Raw genomic sequence first — 21,268 nt, forward strand, 5'->3', positions numbered from 1 at the left:
TGCTCATGTGGGAAATTCATGTTCGAGTCCTGTCTGCGACATTCCCTGGATTCCATTCCCTCTGTCTATCAAATAACTTTTTTTAACCAGCCAGTAGCCTTCAGTTTATGTCAATTCAGCAAAATTTAGCAGTCTTCAACCAATATTTGGCAGCTTTTTTCCTAATTGGTGTCTTTTTTTTTCTTTCTTTCTTTTTTTTTACAGATATATATTTTTTATAGTTCAGAATAGTGCATTGATTTATTATTTATTTTAAAATGATTTATTAGTTAATAAATTGTCAAATTATTTCAAATTATGTTATGAAATATAAGGTAAAATAAATATTAATGTTATTGCAGCAAAGTATAATATATATATATATATACACATGTATGTGTACAGTCAAGCCAAAAATTATTCAGACATTTTTTTATATTTTTGATATATTTTATAGTGTGCAGGACACTATAGTTCATTTATGTAAGTGAGGATAGCAAAATAAAGTAACCTGTGACATTATACCCAAAAATTCTTCATACAGTGGACTACCAGTAAAATTATTAAAACTATTTAAACTATAGTGAATAAATTGTATTAATGAAATGTTCAAGGTGTATGAACATAAATTTTGGTTTGACTGTATACATATATATATATATATATATATATATATATATATATATATATATATATATATATATATATATATATATATATATATATATATTTTATTTATTTATTTATTTTTTTAATTAATTTATTTTTTTTATGTTGACCATTTAAAATATTTGTACCGGCTAAAATATTTTGTCAGCTTTTAGGAGTTAACTATTAACATATAGATGGCCTTAGGTATAACGGGCATGGTCTTGGGGTTTTAATCGCAATGCATTTGTTACGACACATTGGCTTTTCTGGGAATATAGGTTAGAATGACGTTAGATGATGCTGTGGAATGTTCTTTTGGCAGAGCAGTAAGATCCTGACTCATTAAGGAGTCTTCCTTCTGTGCTTTTGATAAAGAGCTGTGTCTGTGGCCATCCCTACAGCCCTGTACATCAAGACAGCTTTTTCCTCACTTTGAGAGTTGAGAAATAAGAGATATTTCCATGGATCTCAGTGTCCTTATCTAAAGAGTTCAGGGAGACGGATTTTCTCGACTTCAAACACACTTGCATTGAAAGCCCTGCTACAGAGAGCAAACCAGCCCAGTCAGAGAGACCCTTTCAGGCCTGCAATCTGCACCCTCCATCACTGCCACCTCCACAAAGGCCTGGCTGGAAGGTGGTAGTCTGATACCCTTGCGGTAAGCGGCAGAGAATGGCTGTGTTTTGACACAGGCCGCTTGGGCGGTAATCCTTTAGTTCCAGGTTAACTCACTCCTTCATCTCAATGCACAAAACTCTAATGATCTCATCAGTCTCCACAGTGACCCAAGGATCAAAGTGCCAGAACCTTTCTCTCTGCCTATGTGTGTGTGTGTGTGGATGGATCGAGCTTCTCAAAGAGAGGCGAAACAAAGCGTTCATTCTGCGGCAGTAGATGTGATAAGGGCAGTAAGTATAGTGGGGACAAGAGTGTATATTCTGGAGAGGAAAACTGTAGTCTGATAAGAGAAGAATTACTCTATGGCACATTTACACTAGATTAGATGCACTACTCAGAATGTGAATAAATATACCAGCTGGAGGAGATTGGAGCAGTGTTTCTCAACTGGTTTTGCAGAGTTGCAGATTTAACCCTTAAACTACCATTCAAAAGTTTAGGGTTGGTAAGATTTTTTTTATGTTGTTGAAATAAGTCTTTTATGCTCACCAAGGCTGCATTTAGTTGATAAAAAATACAGTAAAAACAGTAATATTTTGAAATATTATTTCAATTTAAAATGAACATTTTCTTTTTCAGTGTATTTTAAATGTAATTTATTCATGTGATAGTCATTGCTGAAATTTTAGCTGTTACTCCACTCTTTAGTGTGACAAAGTCACACTTTAGATTAAAGGTGCCCTAGAATTGAAAATTGAAATTACTTCGGCATAGTTAAATAATTAAGAGTTTTGTACATGGAAATGACATACAGTGAGTCTCAAACACCATTGTTTCCTCCTTCTTATGTACATTTGATTTGTGCAAAAGACCTCTGAAGAACAGGCGAATCTCAACATAACACCGACTGTGGGATCATTAATATGTACGCCTCCAACTTCTGCATATACCAGCCAATGTTCAAGGCATTAGACAACCAAGTATTAACATCTGGAGCTGTGCGCACAGCTGAATTAAAAAACTTTATGCAGGTAAGCAAGCAAGGACAATAGCGAAAAATGGCAGATGGAGCGATAATAACTGACGTGATCCATGATATCATATTTTTAGTGATATTTGTGAATTGTCTTTCTAAATGTTTTGTTAGTATGTTGCTAATGTACTGTTAAATGTGGTTAAAGTTAACATTATTTCTTACTGTATTCACGGACACCAGAGACGTTGTTATTTTCATTATTAAACACTTGCAGTCTGTATAATTCATAAACAAAACTTCATTCTTTATAAATCTCTCCAACAGTGTGTAATGTTAGCTTTAGCCCTGTTAGCCCGAGCATAGGCTAATATCAAACTAATTCAGAATCAGATGTAAACATCCAAATAAATACTATACTTACGTGATTTGATATGCTGCATGACGAACATTTTGTATTTATAGAGTTGCGAGCTTGGGGGCGGGGAGCATGCGCATTTAAAGGGGACACGCACAGAATCTGCTCATTTTTAATTATGCCCCAAAATAGGCAGTCAAAAAATTGAATAATACAAAATCTATGGGATATTTTGAGCTGAAACTTCACAGACACTTTCAGGGGACACTTTAGACTTATATTACATCTTGTGAAAAAGGGTTCTAGGGCACCATTAAGTCCAATTCTCACTATTAACGATGACTTTTGCCTCAATAAACTCCTAATTACTACTTATTAATAGTGGCAGGATTAAGTAATGTAGAAAATGGTTATTCAAAACAAGACATTAATATGTGCTTTATAAGTACTAATAAACAGCCAATATCCTAGTAATATGCAGGCTAATAAGCAACTAGTTAAAGGTTCTCTAAGCGATCCTGGGTGGAGTAACTTTCTGTTGGACTGTAAACTAGAGTGTTACCCATTTTTAATATGATTTTGTCTTCAAGAAACATTTCTTATCATTATCAACGTTGATATTAATAGCTGTGCTGCTTAATATTTTTGTGGAAGCCATGATTATTTTCAAGATTGATGAATAGGAAGTTCAAAAGAAGAAATAGAATCTTTTTGTAAAAGTCTTTATAGTTTCTTTTGTTAAAATGTCTCTTAATACTAAAGTATTAATTAAATTATAATAGTATGAAGTATTAAAAACAAAAAAAAATCTATTGACCCCAAATGTTTGAATAGTTTATGTATTCCTGAAGGCATGTCATGCAATCTGTGCAGGTTTTTGGCTCATTTCTATAAGCCACAAATGAATTTGTGGCAATTTGTGTTGATCCAAGTCTATGGTTTAAGATCAACAACAACAACAACAACAACAACAAAGAATATGACAAACATTTTTACTTCCCTTCTAAGTTGATAAGCCTGTTGTTGTTGTTGTTGTTGTTGTTGTTGTTTCAGTCTTAACCCCATACTCTTGTCAAACAGTTTTTCATTGGCTGATTCCAAAAGAAGGATGGCAGATGATGAGACAACTCAGTGATAGCAAAAGAAAGAAAGAAAGAAAGAAAGAAAGAAAGAAAGAAAGAAAGAAAGAAAGAAAGAAAGAAAGAAAGAAAGAATCAATCAATCAATCAATCATGAAGAAGAGAAAATAATTGTTTAGATGTTGAATATATACCAGTAATACAAACATTTAGATAAAGATGTTTGGGGTCAGGACTCAAGTTATCTGAAGTTATATTAACATGATAACAGGTGAAATCGTGTGGTATTAGTTGTGGTCTACTACTCTATGCAAACCAGTTTTGGCATACTTTTATTCTTTCGCTTCCGGAACAGCGCAGAGCCATGGGAGTTATCAGACGTTTACAGGGTGTGGCATTTCCCTTGTCAAACTGTCTGTGTCACAAAAATAACCACGTTCTATCTTTTGACAAACAAGCATAATTTTCTCTTAGCAACATGAGAGCAAACAGCGGATAGCCTGTGTCTCTTATCCCTCTCTGAGAGTGTGAGTCCACAGCATGGCTGAAAATAAACAAAGTCAAGCCATTTAATCTAACTCACAGGCCATCTTTGTCTAATCAATTTAGCGAAAGTTAAACATCAAACACCAGCTCTTGGCCGCGGCTCAGTGTGAGGCAGAGCGGATGATTGTTTTATCAGGTGGAATTCTTAGATAGAGAGACTGGAGCCTCGCAAACCCAAACATGAGTTTTTGACGGGGTGAAGTGGACAGGAGCGACATTGCCACATCCAGCCTGAGAATCAATCTCGATTGCCGTTTAATCTAATGCTATTCTCCATCATTTTAACATTAAGTTGATAAATTACACAAAATGTCTTTTTTGTTTTTTGATTGTTTTATCATATTATCGCTGTATTCTGCAGTAATAGCACAACATTTGGTTGTAGCACAATGTTTGCACTAAATAGTGCTGATTTTTTTAATGATTTTTTTAAGGTGTCTTTCTGTTAATATTTTACAGATATATGTTTTACAGTTAAAATAGCTAAAAATCATTAAATGAAGATCTATTTTATTTACTTGTGGACTCATAGATTGCATCCTAATTAAGTGTATTTTGTATATTTTTTCACATCTTTTTAACGTTTATACTTAATATCACTGTGAACTGGAAGTTGCGAACAACTTTACTTCAGTATTGTGACGTTTTTTCCTATTGAAAATAGACGGTGTGGCTTGTTATATCCTGCTGGGAAGGAAGGCCATTCATTTTCAGATTCTGATCAAAGATTACAGACAGTTTTTATTTATTTATTTATGTTTTTTTGTGAATCAACTTGCAAGGATGAATTTTTTACCACAATGTGCACTGACAAAGTAAATAGGGTGAATTTTGATTTCATGCCGACTTTTAAACAGGTGTGAAAATCATTGTAGCAAGATGGTACACTATATACATATTCTGTTGAAAATATATTCTCTAAAAACAAATCTTAACATCTGTAAAGTTATAGTCATGGATTAAGTATTTTTTAGTTAATTTAAAAGAAAAAGTAGACAAAAAATACTTGTTCATCCTTTTATACATTTGGAAAATGAGCACAGACATCCTTTAAATATTTAAGCCGTTTATGTAAAATGCATAAATGTAATTTTGAGATTTAAAAAAATGACAAAATCATATTTTTTATAGCAAATCTATAAAATGAATATATAATGAGTCTTTGGCAACTGTTTGGTGCAGACAAAACATTGCATGTTCATCAAAAAGTGGAACCTGTGTCTGTTCTCTTCTTTAATGAATCCAAGTTTGTGTTTGTGCACATAACACACATAGAGGCTTAGGGCTATCAGATTTATCATCCAAACTTGCCCCCAAATTCATACAAGTACACACAAACACACAGAGTGATGGCTATCGGTTACCCACATGCTCTGATGTATCTGCGTAGAGGGCTGATGAGGTAGATATATCTGTGTGTTTGCACATTTAGATGCTGACATCACAGTACACTAAAGTGACTTCAGGTTGAGAGGTCACAGATCACTGAGCCGTGGTGATAACAGAGCTCAACAGATTGATCTGACCCTCAATCTTTACCTCATTTATTCTTCTTCAGCCATGCAGAAAGAACCAAGATGCACAGTCAAACAACACACACAAAGATTTGAGTGTAGAACAGTGCCAAACGCTCACATAGCTCTACATTGTTTCAAACAGAGTCGTAGCGAAGATCATGTACAGACACATGGCAATAATTTTATCAAATTTACAAGAAAATCTCTTGACAGCACAAATCTCTGCTTTGCTAAGTGTAGTTAAGTGTGTTGCTCTGACACAGTCACAGAAAATGTGCAAACATTGCATTACTTCCAGAAAACAAACATTATAAATAAGTGAAAGAGTTGTTTTTGAGATCTAACATTCTTATTTTTGCATTTAGATAAAACAGCCTTTCTGAATGTGTGCAGTTAAATATAAAAGACTGTTTCCACATCTGAGATACTGTTTAACATAGATTGCAGTTGTGAGATAAAAAGTTTCTGTAACACTTTAGTATAGGGAACATGTATTCACTATTAACTACAACTTTTCCTTCAATAAACTCCCAATTTACTGCTTATTAATAGTTAGTAAGTTAGTTGTTAAGTTTAGGTATTGAGTAGGATTAAGAATGTAGAATAAGGTCATGCAGAATAAGGCATTAATATGTGCTTAATAATTACTAATAAACGTATATGCATGCCAATAAGCAACTAGTTAAAGGATCCTAAAATAAAGTGTTACCAAAGTTTCTATTACAAGAAATAAAATCATGATTACAGTCAATGGCAGTGTAAATTCTCAAGAGCAATTTCGATACCACAGCAAAAAACAAATATGGTAACATTATTTAAGTAGTTAAATAGCTCTAATTCACATATTCAAAGTAAATCCTCTCTTATTCAAGTAATGGTTAAAGTTAGTAATTAAATAAAGAAAAAACTCTGTGCCTAACCTTATATTACCCAGACTGTAGAAAGACTGCATTATTAGTATTTATTTGTATTAGTCTCAGATTTGTAGCAAATTACCAGTACGTTTGACATCCCTAAAAGGGAATAGTTATCTGATCTCCAACTTTTTCTCAGTTTCCCCATGTCTCTCTGAATTATTCCATATCATTTGTCTGTCATCTTCCCTAAAAGTTCTGCCATTTCTCACAAACGTCTCCTAATCCCCAAAACTTCACATGGCCCAAGTGAACACTGTGACTGTTATGTTCAACAAGGCTTAATGTTTTGCATATCTTGAATTATTTGGCATCTAATTGGAGGATGTTTAGTGAAATGAAATTTTGGGAGGACTATCAGTCACATAACAAACTCTATCGATAGAGTCAACACCCTTCCCTTTAAGCAGGGAATCGGTGTCAGCAGTAAAAGAGAGAGATTTACAGTACACCGAGAGCTGACAGATTTGATTAATTAGTGCTTGACACAAGAATGCAGGAATTATGAAGGTTTCACAGACAGATAGACAAGAACAGCATGGTCTCCGCACAGGAACTGCAGTGTCTTGCTGACACTGTTTGTTCTCACTGAAGTTGATTTGTTGATTTGAATGGTGGGTTGCTGGTGTGTTAAATGACATGGTGTGATCAGTTTCCCATCACCCCCTGCAGTGACGCTAGCCTCTGGGCTAGGTTTGTAAGGGGAGGTGCAGCTGTCTCCTATCAGAGCCTGTAGTTTCTTTGTAACTCAATCTGGCCGGACGGGCCCCTTGCAAAACCATCAGACAGCGGTTAGCACAGTGACCTGTGAAATCAGGTCCAGATTCCCACTCTGGGCTTCGCACTGGCCATGCCTTACTTTTTATCTCTCAACATGATCATCTCAACCAGTTCTTTCTTCTGAGGCCTGGCTTTGGTCAGATTAACAACTCTGTTTTTAATTCTGCGGTAGTTCCAGTGGTGACACTGAGATTGAAGAGGGCTGTAATGTGTTTTCCACTGCAATGGTGCTGTTGCTGGTGCCATAGCCAGTACTCAACTGGGAGATCCGAGAATCTTGTTGGAATCTTCTCATATTTCTGCTGACTTGACTGTTACCCCTTTTCCACCAAGGTAGCATTAGTGCTGGTTCAGAGCCAGAGCCTAGTTTCAAATCAGTTATTTGTCTTTCGACACCCAAAGCACCAGTTCTGAACCAGGAAAAGTGGTCTTACAAAACATTGCTGGTCTAGAAGTAAGAACTGTTTGCGTCAGGGGCTGGGGGCGAGGATAACCCTGACCAACAAGATGAGCAGAAACTTGTGACCACCATTTTTTATATAGCAGCTAATCGAGCAAATAGCAGTTTGGTTGTAATCTCCGTATATACAAATTATGGCCAGCTGCACGAACGTGTTGGATTCGGCGTGTTTGGACGCCGATGTATGTTCGCAAAGCCTTGAGCATCAATAGTAATGCAATGTTTGCCATTGTTAATGGGAGGCTTGTTCGAGATGAATGTGCGCTGCGCAGACCGATTGGTGTGTGACACTATGACATCAAAGTACCTCATTTGGAGAGCAAAGAGCGTTTAGAGAGCGTACAACTCCTTATGCTTTTGTATCTCTCTCGCGGTACTTTGATGTCTTACGCCCATCGGTAGATGAATCTCAAACAAGCCTGGTGTGTTCAACGCTATCTCACGACCGATTCTTATGTATTTTACGAGGTGGCTAATTCGTACAACCTCACTTGTTTGATTTGTCTAAATCCCAGTGACGGGTAGGTTCAGGGGCAGGGTTAGGGGTAGGTCATTTGTACAAATTCATACAAATTTGGCAACTCATAAAATACATAAGTTTTAGCAAAAAACATATGAAATCGTACAAGTGAGTTTGTACGAATTAGCCACCTCGTAAAATACGTACAAAATGCCGTGAAATTGGGTTAGTGTGTTTGTGGTTGGCGCTGCCACACTAGGGTTGCTGGGAAAGATGAGATGTATACAGTGACTTAAGACCTGGCTCTGTGGTGGCTCTCTAGCCCACAGAAAGGCAAACTGGTTCTTAGAAGGCTCATCAGTCGAACCAACTCCGAACCGGCACTAGCTCTGAACTAGCACCTGGTTCATGCTGGTGGAAAAGGGGTAAATGATGACTTAAATTAGTATGTTACTACACACTCTGCCAGTCTACAAACAAATATAGTACATCAATGCTTTTGTTTATAAGTCTTAATGCAGGTTTTGAGAACATATTTTAAAGTTGCAATTGGAAGTTGGAAGTCGCAACAGATCTTTTCTTCCTTATTGTGAAGTACGTTTAAGCATAACAGATTATCGGAAAAGAAATATGGACTTGGTTCTATCCATTGGTTGTTGGTTGGATTTTGATATTTTGGTCATTGCACCAAAAAATGGAGGCAGATGGACTAGCATCCTAATGTTATTTATGATGAACAACTAACTTTAGTAGTAGCTGGTTGAGGACCAGCGGGTTTAAGAACAACCAGTGACACCTTGTCAGTGGAAAGAGATATGTATGTGTGCAGTGAAATTAATTATCTGTATGCCTTCTGTAACTGCAAAATAGAAGGATGAACTAATTTCTCTCTGCCCACGGACCGTTGGCTGAACATCTGATGCATATGGCACACTTTTTGAAAGTCGATTTTTGAAGTCGTCATCTGGTTGGTTGAAATCTACAGGATGTCTGGGAGATGTGTTGTGTATGTCGTGTTTTTTAACGGTCCGCCTGGAAACAAATGCTGTGATGCCAAACCCCCTTGTAGAAGAACGCTGTTATGTTTACAGCTGTGACAATGAGCGCTTACCAGGATCAACTAAACGCTGGATTTTTAAAAGTAGGTGAAGTTCGTGGCTCCATTATTGCAGTAAACTTGCACAATGTTCTTAAATGAATAATTTATTTTATGCACACGGTCTGTTATTGTAGGGACATCGACTTTACGTTGCACGCCCATAAACATGACGTGGAACAAAACAAACTGTGATTGGTTACTCTCCATGTCAGTCAAATATCTTCTTGGGCAGTTCTTGTCCAGTGAAAGCTGCGATAGAGTCCAGACTTTCTGCCATCAGTCTGAAGGTCAGGCTATGTGAGACTAAATTTCTCTATGAACATACTGTATATGATATTGAATTTCTGTAGAAATCCTTTGTAAACCCTTTTGTATTGTTCAGTTTGTGCATGCATTACAGATGCATTACAGCATCGCAGATGGAGTTTCACAGAACCTGTGCAATGTGGGACTAATCAACGCTCCCAATTCCCAGCATTGCCAATGTGTGATGCGGAGTATGTGAGCTCACCCTGGAGAGCTGGGTTTTTAGCTCATGCCTAGCCAAGATAATTTGCTTCTCACCTTGGAGCAGTTTTGGAACGGCAGCACGACTGTGTTTTTACCTCCTCTTAATGACTCACTTTTTTGGAATTGTTTCTGTCTGATTCTGAAATTCCACGATTTTTACAACCAGGAGAGTGTGCTTGCACCCCTCTCCTTATAACTCTTTGCATTCCTTTATTCAGACAAAACTTTCCTCCTGTTTCTTTTTCTCTTTCTTGCTGAAATGCGTAGTTTACCCAAAAATGAAAATTATCATCATTTACTCAATCTCGTGTCATTCCAAACACGTAAGACTTTTATTTATCTTCGAAACACAGGTTGCTGTGCTTGATATGCAAGATTGAACCTCATTGGTTCGCACATCAAGCAAGCATGTTTGAGCTTCCGCTTACCATATTTGCTTTAGATATGTATGTTTAACAGTGTTTATACTTGAATAAAAGCCTAAATTAAAACTGTTCATAATATAAAGTGATCATGTCTCTTCAGAAAGCATGGGTTAAACCACTCAAATCAAATGATTTCTTTTACAATCTCTATGAACTTTTTGAAGCATCACAATGTTGGTGCAATAACTTTCATTCGAAGGAGAGAAATCTCTTAGGTTTGTGTTTCAAAGATGAATTAAAGTGTTATGGGTTTAGAACAACATGAAGGTGAGTAAATGATGACAGAATTTTCACTTTTGGGTGAATGACCCCTTTAATAGTTCAGCAAATTGATCCATTTATCAGTTTAGTTTTTTCCTCCCCACTCAAAATCTTTCCATGCAGGTTGGATTTGTTTGTGAATGTCTGCTCAGACTGAGCCAAGCAGGAGGCTTGGGTAGATAGGCCTATTAGATGCTCATTGAAAATTTTCCACTGAGTACAGACATTAGGAAGGCAAGTGAGTGGGGAAAAAAATAGTGGAACGAAAAGCGAGGGTCTTTTGCTTGTGCGTCTGAGTTTGCTCTGTTTCTGCCAGACCCTTTGTGATAAGCACTCTGTAATATCTTCCATTCTCTACTCTCCAAAGGCCCCACTGTTATGATTATTGCTGCACTTTTATTGCACTTGTTGCTAAACACTCTCATTTACTCCAGCATTCTCCCACAAATCTGCAGGGGAGATGCTTATTACGCTGCTCCAAACCTCGGTCAGAGCTCACTCGAGATGTAACTCAACTGCCTGTCATTTAGGGCAGCATATAAACACATCACAGTTCCATCCATGAACACATCTGCTTTCTCTAAAACGGACATCTTGAAATGGCAAGGTTTACTGCTTTTTTATCCCATTCGGAATTGTTGGACTAGGCACACACTGATCTTGTCCCAAATGACATCCTCAGCCCTAAGTTTTGCCAGAAAGGTGTATCAGGGGCACATTAGCCGCTTTTCCACTGTCGGGCCAGTGCGAGCCAGGGCTTTCGGCGGGCCAGGCTAGGCTAACAGCCCCGGACTTGTAGCACCGAGCCCAAAATCACGCTGCATTTCCACCGTCGGGCCAGAAGCTCCGTAGCGCTTCACTAAAACCCGCCCGTAACACGCCTCTCTGGAACAACGTCACACGTAGCCTACTTATTCAGTCACGTCTGTTTATGTTTATTTGTAGTCATAGGACAGTATGTTTACATCACATTTACAAAGAATAATAATTTCTACAAATTTTCCACCAAAAATACGACCTGAGGAACTTTAGCACTCTCTCCAGTGACAGAGAAACAATCCCGAAAACATGGTGTTGCTTTATTTTATGAAATATGTGGAGCTAAATATGGATATCAGCGCCTCCATCTCCACACACAAATAAACTCTGCCTTTGTTCGTAACCACTCCCTCAAGCCCGAGCTGGACCGCTTTGGACTAAGGTATTCGGCGGGCCGAAAAACCCGGGCCGTTGGCCCAGAGGAAGCCCCGACAAGGCACGATCAAGCCCCGTAAGTGACAGTGGAAACGCAACTGGCCCTGGCACGCAATAGCACACCCGCTTTAGGCCCGACAGTGGAAACACAGCTATTGAAGCTACATAGGGCATGCTATTGAGCACTTTTTTAACCATAGGAAGACAATGTGACAGCCTGTGATCTTGTGGACAAGACCACATGTTCACATCAAGTGTTCCATTTGGGACATGTCCATTTTTACCATGCAGATGAGGTCTCTGTTGCCCTGAGTCATACTCAGTAATGTACAGTACATTACTAGATCAAGTCCACAATTTGATAATGTAGTTTTGCAAAAGGAGTATCAAGAGCACATTTTGGCTACATAGAGGGCGCTATTGAGCACCACTTGAACCATAATATGAATATGTGACAGCCTGTGATCTGGTGGATAGATGCTCACAAGAGAAAGTCACAAGGCCACATGTCTTCATCAAGTGTCTCATTTGGGACATTTTTGGGATTTTTGGGATTTTTACCATGTGGATGAGGTCTTCTTTACCCTGAGTCATACTCAATAATGTACATAAATACAGTACATAAATGGGTCATAAAAGTTATAAGGCATTTCTATACGGTTTTCCGCTATAAACATAAATCTAAGTTATAAAAAATGGTTTGGATGGACATGACCTTCTAGGCCTGAATGTTGCACTCAAGAGAGAGAGGAATAAAATAATGCAATGTTTCATTTACAAATAATTATAAATACATTAATAAAGCTTTCATATGCAGTTCAATTGAACTTTTCCTTATCTTACACACTGAGTAACTGCATCAAAGCAAAGTCTTTGTAGTTGTGTTTTGACTGGATCTAAGATAACATCATTTCCAAATTAAGTTTTCAGTGTCTGATTGCTTAACTGACTAATGTGTTAAGTGAATAATTTGACACTAGCTGTTCTGATATAGTCGTGAGAATATGTTCTCAGGCATGTAATAGTATTAGCCTGAGAATCAGGTTTAGATCAGTACAATCTAAAGGACCAACTGTGAAAGGAGCTATTTCAAACTATATGAAAGATCCAGGATGACCTCTGAGAGTTTGAAGTAATGGTTCACCCCAAAATAAAAATAACTAATAAAAGTAAACTATGAATATATGTGAGTCTACATATCTTAAACATTATTTTCAAAAAGGTTTTTAAAAATATTTTTTCAGGCATTTTTTTTTTCTTTTACCTGAATTATTCATAAATATAAATGGCTCTGCATTTTGACAACATGATTTTATTGGTCACAATTTTTTTAAAATTTATATTAAATCTATAGAATATTTGAGCAAAACTGTTTCAAACTATATGAAATATTCAGGATGACCTCTCAGAGTTTAAAATAATGTTTCACCCCAAAATAATACAAATAATAAATAAAAAAAAATCTGTCATCATTTACTCACCATCATTTCATTCCAGGAGAAATATTGAAGAATGCACCGGTCACTCTTTTCCTTGCAAATACAATGAATAAGCATCCAATACAAAATATCATAAATGTATCATAATTGTGATCTTTTGATTGTGATCTTTGTGTGAGGAACAAACAGACATGTATTATATATATATTGTGTATATATATAAATTTAACAGAAACAGAAGTTATTTTCATTTCGAATGATTGCAAATTGAAGTGTAGGTAATCGGTCAGTGCCTGATGGATGAAAAGGGTGAGTAATAAAGCTCTAAAGGTGATGAGGCAGTGCTTGTTTGTCAGGTCAGTGTTGAGAGGTAGTTAATCAAACCATGTCTGGAATGGAGTTTGGTTTCGACCCCACCACAGGCCCTAAATCAGCAGGTTATATTTGGCCCATAGGGCCCCGTCAGAGGCTGCAGGCCGGGTATAGTGCAACAAAACACCATCTAAATGCCTCCTCAAAATCTGAAACAGATTTTTTAATATTTGAAGCGACAGAATCCAAATCCACAGCTTCCGTTGTCACTTTACACTGTCTATAGGGAAATGCAAAGTGTGTATAATATATATATATATATATATATATATATATATATATATATATATATATATATATATATATATGTTTTTATGTTTTTATAATCCTTCATGCAAACACCAGCATTTAAAAAAATAATGCAGATTCTGTGATCTTGTAGCCATCTTGTAAAGACGGGTGCACACTGCAATTTTGGCCAAGATTTGGTCGTCCGAGACAAATTTTGAGAATCCTAAAAGATTCCTATAATTCTTGGCTAAACTCTGTAGTCTTTGATCGCTAGTTTGACATGTTCACCGCCAGCCAATTAAAGGATTAGTTAACTTCAGAATGAACATTTCCTGATAATTTACTCACCCCCATGTCATCCAAGATCTTCATGTCTTTCTTTCTTCAGTCGAAAAGAAATTAAGGTTTTTGAAGAAAACATTCCAGGATTCTTCTCTATATAGTGGACTTCACTGGGGTACAATGGATTGAAGGTCCAAACTGAAGTTTCAGTGCAGCTTCAAAGGGCTCTACACGATCCCAGCCGAGAAATAAGGGTCTTGTTTAGTGAAACGATCTGCCATTTTCTAAAAAAAAAAAAAAATGTATTTACTTTTTAACCACAAATGCTCGTCTTGCACTAGCACTGTGATGCAGCACGCATTACGTAATCATGTTGGAAAGGTCACGCGCGATGTAGGCGGAAGTCTTCGAGAAAAATCCTGGAATGTTTTCCACAAAAATCTTAATTTCTTTTCGACTGAAGAAAGAAAGACATAAACATCTTGGTTGACATGGGGTAAATGAGTAAATTATAAGGAAATTTAAATTCTGAAGTGAACTAATCCTTTAATGATTGAATTTTACCTCAGATGAAATTCTGGCAGTGTCAGAAGATTTGGCACACAGTCCTGCAGTGTGACTTCTTCTGTGACTAACGTCATATTGTCTTTGTTTTTCAAGACAAGCCATGATCGATATTAACGCTAGAGATTTCTTCGTTAGCCACCATTTCAGTCCAGCGTGTAATGCAGCTCACTGTCACCGAACGTGTATGGGTTGATGATGTAAAACTCCGAACAAGTTTTCATGCACGCGTCCGTTTTTAACGCACAGTCTAACATTAATGACAACTGAGAGCCCACAGTGTGACATGAGGATCATGTTCATACAGTCTGACAAGCAACAATCGTAAAGGACTATTATAAATTCCATGCGGATGGAATGTAATATAAAGTCATGTAACTTGCAGATATTCAACAAATAAATAGGCTAAATTTCTGTGTGTATATATATATATATATATATATATATATATATATATATATATATATATGTATATATGTATATATGTATGTATGTATGTGTATATATATATATATATATATATATATATATATATATATATATATATATGTATGTATGTGTGTGTATATATATATATATATATATATACACATACATACATACATATATACATATATATATATATATATATGTATATGTGTGTGTATATATATATATATATATATATATATATATATATATATATATATATATATATATATCAACTGAAAGCTAAAACTAAAAATAAAAAAAAAGCCTATATAACCTGTACAACCTCATTAATTGACCCTTCCATGCTGTACAGCTCTCTATTTTGAACAAAAGAGCATGTGTGTGTGAAAGTTTAAATACCAGTGAGGCCACATATTGTGACCTCCAAAGAAAAACACGGCTTTCTCAGTCTCTGTGTGATTATCAGTGGGGTGGAGACATAAATAGCACAAACTCTGATAAGGAGTAACAGGCGTCCACAGTGCTGCTGTAGTCATGTTTTTGGCACTAACATCACTGCAACAACTACAGAATGCAACCAAGGAGGGGATGGAATAGAAACAGAAAAGAGGACAGGGGAGACATTTGGAGGAATGAGAGGTTTTTATGACAGTGAGGTTCTACTCATTGGGGCCGCAGCCTTACGTGGGTTCGCCATAAATGCAAATAGAGTCGAGGGGGAGATTTCAATTTTAACTGTTGAAGCAGGATTTGTTTATGATATAAATAAAAGCTTTGCTAGCATGATTTTTATAGCCGTAGGCTAATCCCATATATAAAATAAAATCAGAAGCTTTATTTGTGGTTACAATATTATGAGAGATGTAGGCTACAATGTGAAATCAGTGTTTGAGAGTCAATGACAAATAAGAGTGACCAGACAAAGGGAAAAAAAAATCTAGTTTTAAATGCAGGTGACAAGTTTGTAGGAATGCTTGTTGGTTTAATATGAAGAAAAAAAAATATTATTATTATTATTATTATTATTATAAAATATTTTTTTTCTAAAAGTTCCACAGTTTCAAAAAAACATGTTCATCATTGGTTTTCTAAAAATGTCATATGGTGTAAACATCTAATAGAAATTAATAACATTTTGTTGATTTGCAAAAATAATGATTTGTATATACAGTATATATACAGGTGCTGGTCATATAATTAGAATATTGTGAAAAAGTTCATTTTTTTATTGTAAATTATTATTTTTTTTTTAAATGAAACTTTCATATATTCTAGATTCCCTACATGTAAAGTAAAACAATTCAAAATATTATTATTATTTTTTTTTAAATTTGTTGATTAGAGCGTACAGCTCATGAAAGTCCAAAATCCAGTATCTCAAAATATTAGAATATTTATATTTGAGTTTCATTAAATGACCATCCCTACAGTATAAATTCCGGGTATCTCTTGTTCTTTAAAACCACACTAATGGGGAAGACTGCTGACTTGGCAATGGTCTAGGAGACAATCATTGACACCCTCCACAAAGAGAGTAAGTCACAGAAGGTCATTACTGAATGGGGTGGCTGTTTACAGAGTGATGTATCAAAGCATATTAAATGCAAAGTTGACTGGAAGGAAGAAATTGAGTAGGCAAAGGTGCACAAGCAACAGGGATGACCACAAGCTTGATAATGCTGTCAAGTAAAGCCGATTCAAACACTTGGGAGAGCTTCACAATGAGTCAAATGAAGCCAGAGTCAGAGCATCAAGAGTCACCACACTCAGACATCTTCAGGAAAAGGACTACCAAGCCACTTCTGAAAAATAAACAACGTCAGAAGCATCTTACCTGGGCTAAGGAAAAAGAGAACTGGACAGTGAACAGTGGTCGAAAGTCCTCTTTTCAGATAAAAGTAAATTTTGCATTCCATGTTGAAATCATGGTTCCAGAGTCTGAAGTAAGACTGGAGAGGCACAGAATCCAAGCTGGCTGGGGGCGTGACATCTGCTGGTGTTGGTCCATTGTGTTTTATCAAGTGCAAAGTCAATGCAGCCATCTGCTGACAAGCTTTATGGAGATGCTGATTTCCTTTTCCAGCAGGACTTTAGCACCTGCCCACAGTGCAAAAACCACTTCCAAGTGGTTTGCTGACCATGATATTACTGTACTTTATTGGCCAGCCAACATGCCTGACCTGAATCTATGGTATATATTTAAGAGAAAGATGAGAAACAGTCGATCCAACAATATAAAGATGATCTGAAGGCTCAGTGGTGCCTCAGCAGTGCCACAGGCTGATCACTTCCATGCCACACTTCACTGATGCTGTAATTTATGCTAGGAGCAAGTCATTTGCTGTATTATGTGCTGCCGACTAAGTATTGAGTGCACAAATGAACATACTTTAAAGAAATTGAACTTTTCTGTTTTGCAAATCCATTTTTTGATTGATCTTAGGAAATATTCTAATATTTTGAGATACTGGATTTTGGACTTTCATGAGCTGTACGCTCTAATCATCACAAACTTTTGAAATGTTTTACTTTACATGTAGGGGATCTAGAATATATGAAAGTTTCATTTTTAAAAATAATTTACAATAAAAAATGAACTTTTTGATGATATTCTAATTATATGACCAGCACCTGTGTGTATATATATTTATATATATATATATATATATATATATATATATATATATATATATATATATATATATATATATATATATATATATATATATATATATATATATATATATATATATATTCAAAACTTGGCCTCTTTTTTTCAAAACTTTACACACAAATCCAAGAATTACACAGACAAAATGCAAAATGCCTTACATCTATTGCAAAATGAAGCACTGCATTCAAAATATCACAAACACATCTCAAAAGCAAACTTTTGTCATATGTTGCAAACACCTTTGCCATAATATTCTGTTTTTGGATATATTATATACACACAGTTATTAAAAACCTAAAGCTCTTCTTTCATGAGCTCCTTTGTACATTTCTGTACAAGATTGAATGTAATGGCAGTGAAATGTTGAAAAATTCACGGTATCATGAAAGCAAGATTGAAACTAAATTTATATTTTACTGTAAGCATTTGTGGTTGTGAATACAGTATTACACACTACGAAAGAAAAGTTGGACAGAAACAGTGGTTTGAAAAAGGAAATCAAGATACTTCCTGTTAGATTTTTGTGTGTTACATAGAGAATTGTGTGTTGTGTTTTGCAAAAAGTGTTTTATGAAATTGAAAGCAGAGAATTAGTGTATGGTTTTGCAGATTTGGTGTGTGGTTCTAGTGTTTCAGTGTCAGGTTTCAGAAAGTGTGTGACAAGTAAGGATTTTGTGTGTAAGTTTTGTGTGTAAGGCCAAAAAGCTCTGTGGACTTTATACAGTTCAGAGCTCCATGTGTCCTTCCTGTCTTTAGTGAAAGTCCTCATTGTCTTCAGCACTGTATGCTTTTCATGTAATTTCCTTTCTCTCTCGCTCTCATTTGACCCCTTTCTTTGCTGTTTTCAGGTGGCGTTACATCTGCGGCCCATCCAGTCCCTGCAAATGCACCAGAAACCACTGGTCTTTGTCCTGAACTCCCCTCAGCCAGTCCTCTGGAAGCTTCGGACAGAGAAACTGGTCTCAGGAGTCAAACGCATCTTCCATGTGAGTCTGAGCTGCTTTATGACTCTCAAACCATCTCTCTATCATCGCCCTGTCTCTCTCTCTCTCTCTCTCTCTCTCTCTCTCTCTCTCCTTCCTCCACAGCATTGCTTTTGTGCCAACTGCATCTACATTTTCTCAGCAATGAATATTCAGATTCTCATTCATTCCAAATCAACAAGCATCTTTAAACACACAATTCATTTACACTCTCTTTGGCTCGTCTTACCCTCCTCAAATAAACTTCTCCACTCTCCTGTCAGCAGAGGTCTTACTAGCTCAAAGATGCATTCAGGTGTGTGTACCAAGAGGAAACACAAACATGCTCACACGCACACATATACACACGTAAACACACCCCATGCCAACACAACCATCTTTCAGACAGAGGCTTGTGTAATTGCATCTGGCACAGGCTCACAGGTTTATATTGACTGCTGTGGATGTTCACCACGCTGCAGAAAAGGATGTTTGGTGGCGAGACGGTGTCGCGTTTTTTTCTCTATTTGTGGCTTCGCTCTCTTCCCCACTGCTTTACCCATCGCTTTTGCCACAGAAACACTTATTGCTCAGTGGGTGCTCTTTCATAGCTCAGGAGACGTAGAGATCTTAGATATGCATCAACTTTGTATCGAAAAAATGGACAAAAATGAGACAATTGTTGACATAAGCATGTAAGAGTGTAGAGTTATTAATGTGAATAGCATTGCTTAGATTATTTGGTCTGGGAAAACTTTAATGAGAAATGTTCATGTTGAGATCTCTCATTTTGGATTGCAGAGTTTTATATCTTGGCAATTTAAAAGTCTGCAGAGAGCTCTACTGGAACTCTAGAGGAGACATATGTGAGATGACGGGACGCTTTCAGTAAAAAAAAAAAAAGCAAAAAAAAAAACTGAGCAGCAGGACAGCCTCATTTATGAAACTCAAGATGAACATTTTTGTGTGTGTGTGTAAATTATTTGTGAGACCATCTGCATAGTTTTGGGGATGTATGTGTCCCCTCAATAGCTATGTATACATGCACCCAAATAATCTGTTTATAATCGGATTGAGGGCTCAATTGAACTGAAAAGCCTTCATGTAAACACTTTAATCGATACATTTGAGCTTAATCCGAATGAAATTATGCTCAGATTGAAAGGGGGACTGAAATAATCCAATCAAAAGGAAAAAATAAGCATGTAAATGCTTGAATGCCCAGGCACAGTGCCATGATGCATATGTTTTTCATACATTTTACGTTATATGAATGTGTGTCTTACTTACATCTTATTTGCATCTCATGTCTTATAAACTGGTCAGTCTATGAGACTGAATATTTACTAAATATTTGCTAAAATACTCTATTCACATATATCTAAAAAGAAAGCTGGCATATGTGATCAAGGCAAAAATGACAATTTTACTCATGGTAGGTCTAGTGACATTATCGTGGTGGCATTCCAAATGCAGTGTAATGCACATGTAAACTAATATGTGAATTGAATCGCAACATTTAGGGTTCAAAACTACTTTACACAGAACTTTCAGAATCTGGAATCAGATTGGATGCATTCTGTTTGATGAAAATGAGTGCATGTAAACATACATAGTATTTGGTAGAGTTGTCAAAAGTACCGACTTCGGTACCATGTCGGTACTGAAATTTTAAAAATGTGACGATTTGAGTGCTGTTCAGTGAATTTGTAAACTCATCTGATTGGCCATTGTGTTAACGCACTCATCGGATATGTTTGTGATTGGCTTCAATGATCAACGCACCGAGCACTTACACAGATACACACGGGATGGTTTGAAAGCAGGCGTCTATCACCGACCAGTCCACTGATAGACGCCTGCTTTCAAATGCTCCCGCTTTCAAAACACTTTCAAATTCAAACACTTCCATATACTTTCAAACGTTCCCGTGCATTGAACATTTGTAGCCAATCACAGACATATACAGTGGGTACGGAAAGTATTCAGACCCCCTTAAATTTTTCACTCTTTGTTATATTGCAGCCATTTGCTAAAATCATTTAAGTTCATTTTTTTTCCTCATTAATGTACACACAGCACCCCATATCGACAGAAAAACACAGAATTGTTGACATTTTTGCAGATTTATTAAAAAAGAAAAACCGGAAATATCACATGGTCCTAAGTATTCAGACCCTTTGCTCAGTATTTAGTAGAAGCACCCTTTTGATCTAAAACAGCCATGAGTCTTTTTGGGAAAGATGCAACAAGTTTTTCACACCTGGATTTGGGGATCCTCTGCCATTCCTCCTTGCAGATCCTCTCCAGTTCTGTCAGGTTGGATGGTAAACCTTGGTGGACAGCCATTTTTAGGTCTCTCCAGAGATGCTCAATTGGGTTTAAGTCAGGGCTCTGGCTGGGCCATTCAAGAACAGTCACAGAGTTGTTGTGAAGCCACTCCTTTGTTATTTTAACTGTGTGCTTAGGGTCATTGTCTTGTTGGAAG

General features: G+C 36.5%; 1 protein-coding gene across 2 annotated transcripts in view; it reads left to right on the plus strand.

Moving 5' to 3' along the window:
- Window positions 1-21,268, plus strand: part of tgfbr3 (transforming growth factor, beta receptor III) — a 133,508-nt gene that overhangs the window by 55,159 nt on the left and 57,081 nt on the right. For both annotated transcript variants that reach the window (XM_048199611.1, XM_048199612.1), the window contains exon 4: window positions 18,667-18,804. In XM_048199611.1, coding sequence (XP_048055568.1) covers window positions 18,667-18,804 — 138 coding nt within the window. The remainder of the gene's footprint in view (window positions 1-18,666; window positions 18,805-21,268) is intronic.

The sequence above is a fragment of the Megalobrama amblycephala genome, linkage group LG8 (genome assembly GCF_018812025.1).
Source record: "Megalobrama amblycephala isolate DHTTF-2021 linkage group LG8, ASM1881202v1, whole genome shotgun sequence".
NCBI lineage: Eukaryota > Metazoa > Chordata > Actinopteri > Cypriniformes > Xenocyprididae > Megalobrama > Megalobrama amblycephala.